The 12171-nt window shown below is 35.9% G+C and overlaps 3 protein-coding genes across 3 annotated transcripts; 2 read left to right on the forward strand and 1 right to left on the reverse strand.

The window, feature by feature from the left end:
* Positions 1-24: 24 nt before the first annotated feature.
* On the reverse strand, positions 25-5383 carry LOC141913751 (lysine-specific histone demethylase 1A-like). The gene is made up of 17 exons (XM_074804976.1): positions 5093-5383; positions 4801-4993; positions 4585-4718; positions 4388-4466; positions 4072-4164; positions 3760-3866; positions 3536-3617; positions 3213-3450; positions 3039-3129; positions 2820-2954; positions 2526-2599; positions 2299-2447; positions 2124-2219; positions 1806-2008; positions 1412-1654; positions 1224-1305; positions 25-1127 (listed from the first exon to the last, which is right to left on the reverse strand). The coding sequence occupies exons 1-17, from the start codon at positions 5297-5299 to the stop codon at positions 883-885; spliced, it is 2451 nt and encodes an 816-aa protein (XP_074661077.1). The 5' UTR covers positions 5300-5383; the 3' UTR covers positions 25-882.
* A 240-nt stretch (positions 5384-5623) lies between these two features.
* Positions 5624-7422, forward strand: LOC141907933 (trafficking protein particle complex subunit 3-like). The gene is made up of 5 exons (XM_074797687.1): positions 5624-5760; positions 5918-6015; positions 6229-6328; positions 6413-6595; positions 6758-7422. The coding sequence occupies exons 1-5, from the start codon at positions 5719-5721 to the stop codon at positions 6875-6877; spliced, it is 543 nt and encodes a 180-aa protein (XP_074653788.1). The 5' UTR covers positions 5624-5718; the 3' UTR covers positions 6878-7422.
* Positions 7423-7995: 573 nt separating this feature from the next.
* LOC141901136 (fos-related antigen 1-like) lies at positions 7996-11198 on the forward strand. The gene is made up of 4 exons (XM_074788238.1): positions 7996-8265; positions 8564-8923; positions 9006-9113; positions 9313-11198. The coding sequence occupies exons 1-4, from the start codon at positions 8161-8163 to the stop codon at positions 9733-9735; spliced, it is 996 nt and encodes a 331-aa protein (XP_074644339.1). The 5' UTR covers positions 7996-8160; the 3' UTR covers positions 9736-11198.
* Positions 11199-12171: the final 973 nt, after the last annotated feature.

Here is a 12171-nt window from a genome sequence, read left to right on the forward strand (position 1 = left end):
ATCATAGATTTTCAAATCATGACTTTCGCCTTTATTTTTTTTTCTACAAAATATTCTTTTTTCGGGATTTAATTACAAAATATTGTACAAAACCACACATGGGATAGAATGCTTAATTACAACACATTATATTCATATATGACAATTAATTCATCAATTTGAACTAGATCTTTTCAAAACTAATTCAATGGTTGGATCTAATTTATTGCAATGTAACCTTGTTGGGACCCAATTCCACAGAACTGGGTAAGAATTTTCAGACTTATGAGTGTCAAATTTTAGTGTTCAAATCAACTCATAAATGTGGAACTTGATCCAGTTTGAGTCTTAACATTTTCTGCGAGGACAAATGTTTATTCCTTCATTCATTCATTTTCAGCTGATGAGTTCTAGAATTTTTTTAAATTCAAATGAAATATTGAATAACTACTAAATAGTCATAATTTACAATTCCAAAATGAATACAGCAGTATCCCTTTAATGAACCTCAAGTAAAAGATTACAATTTTACAAAGGCGTTGTATTATGATATCTTTTCACATGACCAACTGATCAGTCCACAAAGTTTATATGATTGTTCATTTATTCATACTCATTCAGTTTTAATTCACAAGAGGTAATCACTTTTTACAACATTCAATTTTAGCTTGCATCAAATAAGTGCCCATAATCTAAATATTACTATTATTCAAATTATTCAAATAATAATAATGAACATATATCATAAATGCTCATCAGATCATAAGGTATTAAAACTCAGGACTCTGTATAACATATTGATAACACAGGTACGCGTACAGAGTACAACACCTAGAAATCGATACAGATTCTATTGGCTTTACATAAATCTTACCAGGTCCTTTCAAATACTCAGGAAATAGTTCAAGGCATATGTGTAGCCAATGGTGCCCTTTGAGGCATAGCATATGGAGCACCAAGAAACTGATCAGCTATTCGCCCAGCCTCGCGTAGTCCGCTTAACAATGCACCATGTACAGTTGCAGGGTAGTTTCTGATAGTGTGCTCCCCCGCAAAAAACAGTCTAGGCATATGAGCTGAAGTTGTAGGTTGTCCTGGAATAGGCGGATTTGAGGAAACAGGGCTAGCCATCAGGTCATAGTCATTACCTATAAAATATCAACAACGCGTACAGTTTATTCAAGTCGAAAGAATTGCAGGGCCAAAGGAATTCTATTGTATGAAGTAGGACTGATAAGTTTTACCTGAAGAGCCAGCTGCTACATAAGAATATGAACCTCTAGACCATGGGTCAGCTCTCCATCTTGTAACAACTGTTTCTTTTGGCTGAAAACGATTAAAATCCAAGAAATGCAATACAGAAGATGCTCAGAGAACAAGAACTTGATACCAAAATTATACTTGTTTATCTTGGATTGTTAAGAATTCTGACCTGTGGAACTGCATTATTTCCAAATATTCCTTTCAGTACGGCCAGGGAACGACCAACAATTACATCATCGCTAACATTCTCCATTATGGCAGCTGCTTCTCCTGCCACAAGAGCCAATAATACGGGAGCCTTGTATAGGTTCCAGAACAAAAACAGTTCGCCTCTACTAGCTGTTGTACTACCAACATGACCAAACAGGTTAGCATTAGGGTCCCAAAATACTCGATCAAAGCATAAAACAACCTATAAAACACAAAATAAGAGTTCAAGTTATAAGTATAGGTGTATAAAATGTATTTCCAAGAAGCCAGCAATCTCATTATCTACCAGGCAATCTTTTTTGCTAAATAGATACGTACAAATTAATGAGTATCAAGTTATGAAAAACATTTACCTTATTGAGATTCCCAAAACCCATTCTCTGAACGGCTGATGTTTTCCACTCGGGTAAAGGAGGAATGAACTGCACTGCATTTACTCCATTGCCGCGTAGGGTTTCCTTCAACACGCCGAGAGGTAGTGTACACAATACTGCATCGCCTTTATAGGAGATCGCGTTCGTGTTACTTCGGGAATGAGTGCAAACAACTTCAACAACTGCAATGATAACAACTGAAATTTGTATTCTGCTGCACTTTATCCTCAAATCCTATCCATCATTACCCCTTCATAGAGCTCCTATTCTCATCGATATAGGGGTTTTAAGACTCACCGTTTCCGTGATAGATGACTTGTCGCACAGCGGTGTTTAACTTGATATCGAGACCTTCGGATAGTGCGACCGGTACGCAGGAATAACCATTTCTCACTAGATATTCAAACAAAATATATTTCCAAATTGTCAACATGAATTTTACGAACGCAATTGAAAACTGGAGATACGATACCTGTTAGATGACTTCCAGAAAACTCGAAATCATCATCTTGATCCCAGTGTTTCAATGACAGTGTTGATAAAGGTGTGGCATTAGCGAATTCCAAATTAGCAAAATGCCAGTCCAGTATTTGGCGGTCCCTTGATGACAAGTACACATCACTGAAATCATGAGCATTTATTCAAAATTTCAGCCATTTCAACAGAATGAGCTAATATTACTACAGATTCCATTCTCACCTCGGAGGCGAATCTTCTAATTCCTTCAATTTTCCTTCTATTTCCTTCTGTTTTTCAACCAAGATGTCAAATTCCTGGAAAGAATTTTATCATTGATTAAATGCGTGAAAATGCTGTATGCTTGAAAATTAATCAGAGTGTAGCAGACCTTTCTGAACTTGATACTGATTAGGTCGTCATAAAATATCAAATAAGGTTGAAATTTTCAGTGTAAAACGAATAACAAAACAATATGGAAGAATTTAATGGCAAAATCTACTGTATCCTATATTTTCCCCAAAATGACGAAATTACCTTGCATTCAACATTGAGATCCCGGAGTTTACTACGAACGAGGAATTCTGCTGTGATGTCACGAGGCTGTTTTACATCTTTTGCTTCTTGATATTGTTTCTTTAACTCATTGATTTTCTCTCGACGTGTGACCATCTGAAAAACAATCATTTCATGTCTCCTGACAATCGACATTCAAATCAGATTCAATCGAATGTAAGAATCAAATTATAAACGTACCTCATCTTGACAAGATTTCAGTTTTTCTTGCATTTCGATTATGCTTTTCTGATATTCGATCTGTTTTTCTTTAACATGTTTTTCTTGTAATCTACAGAATTATCGATATTCACTTTAAAATACCATCGACTACGCAACGCAATACTGACTCTATAGAACCGATATTTTACATACTTAATGACTAGCTCCAGGGACTGCCCTAAAGTGACTGGTTTACTGCAGATGAAGTTGAAATCCATTTGATGAGACATATATGACGTTGATTCTAATAATCGATTGAATTCGCGTTCGACCATTTCATCTTTGTCTTTTGGTACTGTGTTTCCATTAGATTCATAGAGGGGACATTTCTGTTTAATCTTATGCAGAACCATATTCACTTGTTTGCTCAATACGGTTATAGGATTTCCACCTGTGAATGATTTTGTGAGAAAATGATTATTTTCTCTTAATTTCTTAAAACTAAAAACGCAGTCAATGCGACAAGGCAATTTTACCTAATCCCGTCACAACCATGGCCCCTAGATCAGCTATGTAGTTATCTTTCCTAAACGTTGCCACTCGACCGCCTACCCTGTCCTGAAATACAAGTATAAACTTGAACACTTCTGAAATTTATGGACAATGCATGAATGGCTATGTTTTTACAAGTGGATCAAAAATCAGAAATGGTTACAATCCGATCGCTAGACTGATCAACTGAAGGTAATGTGGTACTTACCCTCGCTTCAAGTATCACAACTTCCATTCCAAATGACGTTAATTGCCGAGCAGCTTCAAGTCCTGACACTCCTGCTCCAATGATAATCACTTTACCCATCTTCTTAACTAATCAATAAAAAATTTTGGGTTACGATTTTGGCAAACCGGTAGCTCCAAGTACTAAGTAAACATCATCATCCCCTCGGCAGAGATCCCCTCTGATGACATCGAGACTGACACAGAGTGCAGTGATGCCGTCAGATTCGAATCCCAGCCAAGGGAAGACGAGTTAATATTAGCATCATTAATGAATTCAAATATCCCTACTCACCTGGTATTGGCTTCAAACGTTTGAATACTCCAAAATTGATATAGCCGTGACGATCAAGGAAAGCATGTAATCTCATCACTAATGGACCATCACCTGATAATACATATACCACATATACCAATGATTTTATTAAACGTGTTAATGCATTAAGTTGTATAACACCTTTTCCAAGAGGTGAATAAAATTTTTCTTATGACATCATACGAGTGTGGTTTCTGGGATTTCTCAAAAACTATTGAAACAATAGAATATAACTGAATATCTCATAGATTTAGAAGTACTTTTGATAGTAATTTGCTCGAATGCCGGTACTTACTATTATATGGAGGATCAATGTTTGGTAATGTGTTTTCTATGATCAGCTGTTGCATGGGATTTTCCAACCACAATTGTAACTGTAAGATAAAATTCGAAATGATCATAGCATCGAATATAGGCCTATACATCATACATCGGCCTATACATAGAATTCTCAAACCTTCAAATGTATGAGTGGCTTCAAATACGACTTACAATGCGATTTCTGATGTAGAGGAATACTTGTTGAGTTTGTGGGGAACCTTGTGCAATATCAGGGAAAAACGAGGCCTCTTGCGAAGTGAGTTTGTCATGAGGTAATCGGCTTTGAAAAGCAGCTCCTTCTAAACCTGAAAAGATTCCTTTTTTAAACAAATACAACCAGGACCAGTTTCCACCATTTAAGGTAGGTTTGTAGGTTTTTATGTTTACCAGTAAGTAATGTATTCATAGGATCATCATTTTCACTTTCAACTGGATCCTCAGCAACAGGCGGTGCAACTGGGGTTGGTTTTTCCTCTTTTACAGGCTTTTCTAAAACAGGCTTCGATTTTTTCTCTCCATCCGAGTTTTCCGCTGCATCATCCGATATGTTGGCATATTCCATAATCTCCTTATACTCGACCTGCAAATGTAACGCGTTAAAGATATCGCAAACATTTTATTTACTGGATCAAGAAAAGACAATAGCGGTTAAGTATAGGTCTTAAAAAACTTTAAAAACCTTCGCCTTTTTTCTCTTGCTTCTTCTACTTTGGGCATCAGCATCGTTTCCATCACTGACACTGCTTTGGCTGTCAGCGTCAGGACTCAGCCTTTTACCGGCAGGTTGTTGCTGCATTTTCTTGGCCTCTTCTTCCTTGTTATTAGACCCGGCATTATTTTGATTAGAACTGGAAGTGGGGCGTGAAATCGGAACGCTGTTCGACATTCGGAGTTATGGGAATAATTTCGCGTGAAAGTAGGAAAAGTAGGAGGCTAACAAAAGATGAAGCCAGTTTTTGTTGCAGCTTGCCGAAGTAACCACAATAGAAAATCGTCAAAATGAAATGTCGAAGAGTATCGGCGATTATTAAACCTATTTCAAAGTGATTTTCAATAATTAATGTTATACTTAAATAGTGTAAAATATAGAAAAAATATCATAAATAAATGTTTACATGTATCATTACATATCTATCAAATCATAGAATTTCGTTTCGTTTTTACGTCTATGACTAGTAGTGAACGCTATTATTGAATTGGATTGAATCGTCCGCTTATTTTCCGACGTAAATTACTTCCTGGTGCGGAATTATTCGATAAAACTTGATTTTGTCGCCGTTCTTAACTCAGGATAATCCAGAAAACATGTCAAGACAAACAAATAGATACGGCGATCCGAGAAAAGTTGTAAGTTCGTGGAAATTACGATCTAAAATGATGCAAAAACTAAAATAACTCTCGGCCCTGCGTGCTAATTACCAAAACAAAACGTTTCCCATTGTCAGTGTACCGAGTCGTCAAAGATTTTTGTAATTATTGTAAATGATAAATTGTTTTTATTTAGAGTGCTGAATTATTTACATTAACCTATGGTGCGCTAGTGGCTCAATTGATGAAAGACTATGAAAATGATGATGAAGTCAACAAACAGCTTGATAAAATGTGAGTCATCGAAGAAAAGGTTAAAGGATGACTGTTTTGAGCTATTTTGAGTTTTCTGTGTTTGTGTTGAATTACAATATATGACTATTGATTTAAGTACTTAAAAGAGAACTAATCCTGTCTGAACGAATCTAGAATTTTATAACTATGAGTAAGTTGCGCTGGCTGGTTGAACTGAACAAAATACTCAGCAATTTTGATGTTATTTTCCAGGGGTTATAATATTGGGATTCGTTTGATTGAGGATTTTCTGGCGCGATCAAATTCCGGACGATGTCATGATTTCCGTGAAACCGCCGATGTTATCGCAAAGGTTTGTAACACAAAATGCTAGGCCTACAATGAACAAGCATAGCATTTGGATATATAAAGATATCATATTTCTATATCGTTTCAGGTTGGCTTCAAAATGTTTTTAGGCATCACCCCGGCTATCGCTAACTGGAGTGCAGCTGGTGATGAATTCTCCCTTTTGCTCGAGAACAATCCATTAACTGACTTTGTAGAATTAAATGATAAACACAGTGGACTCAATTACTCAAATTTATTATGTGGGGTTCTTCGAGGAGCGCTCGAGATGGTGAGTATTCGTTTAAAGAGGGTCCCTATGACCCCTTGATTCCTTGAAAACTCCTTCTAAACAAAATGGTTAGTGTAATGGATAAAAAGAAACATGAGGCACACAATACATATTTAGAAATTTAAAAATTCTTGAAAAAAATTGATGTTACTGTATTTCCAGGTTCAAATGGATGTCGATGTACGATTTGTGCAGGATCAGTTGAAGGGGGATAATATAACAGAAATCAGACTGAAATTTATCAAACGTTTAGAAGACGCAGTTCCTGCCGGCGAAGACTGAAAAATTATCATTCCTTTGTACTGGATTTTTCTATTAACTGCATATGTTGTATGCATAATGCAAACTAGTCACCTAATAATTCTGTAACTCAACATCATGAGTGCTATCACAGATTAGTGTTGGACCGATTTGGACAACAGTGGGCTCCTTAAGTTTAGAATTAATTTGAGCCTGCTTTAAATGAATGTATTATCGTCATCGATATCATTGATGGAAGCCTGGTAGGGGTCTATTGGTGTCCGGCTCGTTTGGTGATAAATATCTGTAGGTGACAGGGTTTCTATAAAAACTCTCTCATCAGATTGATACCAATTTCATTAGGAATAATTGATACTTTTTCGATTTATAAAAGTTTAGATTGTGTATAGTTTTAGTTGAATTTTATAATAAAAATCTTATCAGTGATAATTTGAATTAAGCATTTTAGGCACAATTGAATTGATTACTAGCCTTTTTTAGATTTCACTAAAAGAAAAGAATTTTTGTTTGTCCTCATGAATTTTGATTATCACCTCTAAGTCGGATATGATGCATTATCTACTATATTTGTGATATAATTATGTTAAATAAAAACTGTTTTATAGAAAATTTACTATTGTTTTTTTAATTGAGTGCGTTGTGGTGCTTATAATTTGACATCCATCATCATGACATAATGACAAATGACATAAAGATGAAGTAATTTGGAGGATCATTCAGCAAGACACAAGCTGTTTATTATTAGTAGCAATCATGAATTTAACGCAAGTAACAGGAGCCAATAACGTGTCCGTGCATAATTTTCTCGGCTAATTTATTCTCAAAAAGGATTCAATGATTTTATAAGAAAGTAACAATTTGTAAAGACTTGCACTGGTGAGACCAAAAAATATACTTTGTATAAATAAATTGTGTCGGGCTCGATTGTTGTTTCTGTCGCGCAACATGAAAGGGTTCCGCTTTTCCTAGAATGCTACGTCACCGATATTCTGACGTCATTGCTTACGTCAGGTTGAAGCATTCTGATTGGTGGTTATTTATTGTCGCGATGTTTATTGGCGTCGAAAATCACGTGCTGTTGCTAAATTTAGAAACATGACCTCATCATTCGGTGACTCATTCGGTATATAAGGGACATCGAGAGGTATTCCCTCAAAACGTTCAGGAGAGAATCTCTGTATTTCCTAGCACTGCGCAACAAAAGCCGACTCGAACCGTACCAGCGCGTGAGTCATCGTTAGGACTTTCCTGACTAAGTCAACTACTGAACCCAATACTCCAACATAATATCAGGAACCGTCACGATGTACAGTTCGCAGAGCAACCATCAAGAAATGAGCGATTCGAAATACACGGTCGCTGATATTTTATCGTCTATGGCCAGTGGTGTAGATCCGTCTCCTACAGCGGTAAGAGCTGCCTATCCCATCTCTTCTTTATTTCAGCGTTGTTACTTAAACATGGCGTCAGTAGTGTGCAGGCATTTGCCGCTTCTTGCTTATTGCGGTTTAGTCTTGATCACATGACCTAGAGAGATAGAGAGAATCAGACTATTGCCTGATATACAATTACTACAAGTTGGTCTAATGTTGCATTAGAAAATAATGTATATTACATTTTAATTCCTAATAGGCTAAGCTATAATCTGGCTTTAGCCTAAAGCTAGTTTTTCTGAATTGCTTCATTTTGATTTTATTTATTTTGCAGTACACCGCTGCGAGTTACGTATCCGGAATAACGTCTCTGACGACTCCCACACTTACGCCGACAACTCTTTCGAATATTGAGCAAACATTTTTAGAGCTCCAGTCTGGTCAGAATTTACAAGATCGCCACATGCAAAGTGGGTTCGTACCACCGCATGTAGAGCCTCATGGCGTCAAACGTGAACTGAAGAAAGACGATCCAGACTGGTTCCCTTCATCAAGTACCAGTTCGACCAGTTCTACACCAGCGAAAAAGTTTAAAGGTCGAGATTTGTTGAGAGAAGAAGATATTTATACTCCCGGTTACCTTTCAACCAGTCGTCGACCGCCTAAACGTCAAAAAGATGATGATCTTCAAGGGGTAGGTTTCTTTCGAATAAGCAAATTGTTGCAAAATGTATTACATTGGATGCAAAGATTTTATGTTGCAATTCCTGTTTTAGTTGCCGGTTGAAGAGAAGGAACGCCGACTTCAGAGAAGAGAACGAAATAAACTTGCTGCTGCAAAATGCAGACAAAGAAGAGTCGACCATACTAACCAATTAGTTCAGGTAAATTATTTTTCATATGCCTAGAAAAATTTGTTTTCGTCACTTAGATATCAAAGTTCAATAGAAAAATGCTGTTCGGACTTGAACTTTAACCAGCGTCTCAACATTGGAATGTGAATGAATTTCAACTTTGATCACCAAGAAATGCATGACATCTAAATCATTAACTAACGTTCTGTTCTATTTCTGTGTTCTACAGGAGACAGAAGCTTTGGAAAGTGAAAAATCTGATTTGGAAAACGAAATACAAGGCCTCCAACAACAGAAAGAGCAGCTAGAATTCCTTCTGCAGGCTCACAAACCGTTGTGTAAAATCACATCGCAAACTGTTTCAGGTGTTACTATAAAACGCGAAAATGCTGATGAATCTTCTCTGTGTAGCGGTAATATAAACACCCGACCGATGTCGCTGCCTCTGCAAAAAACAAACAATGCCGGCGATTTGGGCGTACCAATATCGACGCCATCAAATGGAATATTTTCATTCGGTTTGGACTCGATCGTCGATGGACACACCGGTTTGACACCGTTGATAACGACGTCTTGCGCCGGTCAACTTACGAAAAACTCCGAGCACATATCGTCGGATCCGTTGAATTCACCGACTTTGATTTCGCTTTAATTAAAATCAGTATGAACTGCGTATTTTCGCGCGTTGAAAATACGACTAAACATCCATGATGCATTTCGTTTGATCTCGTCAGAAAACTGGTTGTCGATGTAAGAGCCTGCCGGGCCAGATGTCAAACATTCGCAAGATCTTTCTGCATTAGCCTTATATATATGAAATTGTTATTATTGAAAAAACAGACTAGTACTCGATGTGCAATGACTGAAAAAAACACCAGCTTTTAGATGTATATTTCACAGTTATTAAAATCCTTCAACTGAAAAGTATAGTAAAATCTCAGAAAATGAAGCTGATTTAGAGAATCAATATCTATAAAATCACAGCGGGTTAGATTTCTATTGCCATCTGGGATTTTGCTTGTGCTTAGTGCTATAGTGTCTTCCAAGATGTAAAATGCTCTGATATTTCATAAGATTTTCTCTTGATTAACATGATGTATAACATAACGCCAAATGTCATTGTTTATGTGTACATAATCTGCTGAAATATGTATTAATGATTTGAGTGAATTGGAAGTTATTTTATAATATCGCATTCAGGTAATTCGAATTTCAAATGATTTTCAATCGGTTCATCAAACCATCAAACTAGTAAAATAGCCTGCGAAATGGTATATGCAATTAATTGTGCTTTTTATATCCTCAATTTTTAACACGTCATGAATTTCATCGCGCCGTTGTAGCAATAGAATTTGATTGTCAAGTAATCAAAAAAATGGGAAAAGCAAACATGTATGATATCTAAGATCATAGATTATTAAGACTTAAAACGTCTGTGCTATGATTTTTGCCTGCACTGATTTTGATATTTGATGAAAAAACTGTGCTTCCCTTGATTTGTACATAAAGTATATGTATAGGCAATTGTTTTATATACATACATACATATATATATTATTTGTTGAGATTTTTTCAATTTTTTTTTCGAAGTCAGTGTATTCGTTGTCTTGTTTAATCTTCTAGAAAGCCGTGTCCTGACATTCTCCCAGGACGACGAACAAATCGCAGTATATTTCCAATTTATGCTGGGCATTATAATTGGTATATATGCTGGAGACTAATTGATGTATATGTACATGTATTATTCCTTAGAACTTTGAGTGTTCATTTACAATGATCACCGCGACAAGATGTATTTTTCATAGGATATTTTATACACATTTATACTGCCATGCTCATTGGTGACATTTTTGTAGGCGTTCAATCAGAAAACACACTGAAGCATTTTGAAATACAAAAAAACAAAGAAAAAAAATTGTATCATCGCATTTTATTATTGTAATTTATTTTTGCAAGTGAATGAACTTCTTGCCTTAGCTCATTTGCACATATCTACCGATTCGGTATGTATTTCATAAATGTATGGATATTATGCAATATAGGATTTGTAGCCTAGTGCATATTTTTGTAATAGAACATTCTGCCATTCCAAAACATGAAGGATAAAAAATCTCATCATCTTTCTTTTTTCTTGCTTCATATTAAGGAAAAAGTTGAAAAGTTACTGTTACAGCTAGCAAAAAAATTACACGCATCGTACTGATACAGTAACCGCGCCTTACTCGGATAAGGCCAACTCGGATTTTCGACCAACTCGGGACAAAAACCAAATGATTTTTCTGACTTCTTAATGTATTTTCGATGGATAACTCGCACCAATTTTACCGGTCCCAGTTTGTCCGAGTTTGGTGAGGATTACTGTATATAATTTCGATTTGAGCCTTTGATCAAATCTTCACTTTCTTCAGGACATCGTACATCAATGTCCCCTAGACTGATATCGATTTCCAATAAAGGCTTTTCGTAACAAGGAAACTATTCTCCAATTGCAGAGTATTGGGCAACTGACTGTATGATAGCTTTTACGCCCCCATTCTTAATCAATAGAAACTGACTGATACTTTTGCTCTCGTACTACTATTAAAAGAGGAATTATGCATTTTTCGATGGATCCATTTTTTGAATATTTACTGCCATTCCTTGTGATATGGATGAAAATATCATGATGATGAAATACTGACTATTAAAGCATGCATTTTTTATACCGATACAAATTATTTTTGCATAAGTTTTCTACACACACTACGAGAATTATTTTTGAAATGGTATGTTCTTTGCTGTATACATATTATAACATATGGACCTATTGTCTATATTTACCCAAACCGCGTATTGTATTGAACACCCACGCTCCATTAGATTGTACCTGTGCATAGTTAGGATTCCTGTGACGTTTCTTTAACCTTTCAAGACTTTTCCGAGAAACCCTTCAATTTCTGTGGTCTTATTTCGCAATCCCAAATTTCGATAATGTAAAGTACATCGATATAAATCACGAAATTGATTGTCAATAGCAGTTAAGATTTTCTTTTAATATCATTAGTTTAAGAATTACTTAAAATTGATTACATTGTGATTAACTTTTTGC

This window comes from Tubulanus polymorphus, chromosome 1 (assembly GCF_964204645.1).
Source record: "Tubulanus polymorphus chromosome 1, tnTubPoly1.2, whole genome shotgun sequence".
Lineage (NCBI taxonomy): Eukaryota > Metazoa > Nemertea > Palaeonemertea > Tubulaniformes > Tubulanidae > Tubulanus > Tubulanus polymorphus.

Excerpts from the sequence above, each read along its gene's own strand:
- LOC141907933 (XM_074797687.1), top strand. The coding sequence starts at position 5,719 with ATGTCAAGACAAACAAATAGATACGGCGATCCGAGAAAAGTT. Across the intron at positions 6,329-6,412 it reads CCGCCGATGTTATCGCAAAG|GTTGGCTTCAAAATGTTTTT; the intron begins GTTTGTAACACA and ends ATATCGTTTCAG. Across the intron at positions 6,596-6,757 it reads TTCGAGGAGCGCTCGAGATG|GTTCAAATGGATGTCGATGT; the intron begins GTGAGTATTCGT and ends CTGTATTTCCAG.
- LOC141901136 (XM_074788238.1), top strand. The coding sequence starts at position 8,161 with ATGTACAGTTCGCAGAGCAACCATCAAGAAATGAGCGATTCGAAATAC. Across the intron at positions 8,266-8,563 it reads TAGATCCGTCTCCTACAGCG|TACACCGCTGCGAGTTACGT; the intron begins GTAAGAGCTGCC and ends TTTATTTTGCAG. Across the intron at positions 9,114-9,312 it reads ATACTAACCAATTAGTTCAG|GAGACAGAAGCTTTGGAAAG; the intron begins GTAAATTATTTT and ends TGTGTTCTACAG.
- LOC141913751 (XM_074804976.1), bottom strand. The coding sequence starts at position 5,299 with ATGTCGAACAGCGTTCCGATTTCACGCCCCACTTCCAGTTCTAATCAA. Across the intron at positions 3,618-3,759 it reads TTGTGATACTTGAAGCGAGG|GACAGGGTAGGCGGTCGAGT; the intron begins GTAAGTACCACA and ends CTTGTATTTCAG. Across the intron at positions 1,128-1,223 it reads TGTAGCAGCTGGCTCTTCAG|GTAATGACTATGACCTGATG; the intron begins GTAAAACTTATC and ends GATATTTTATAG.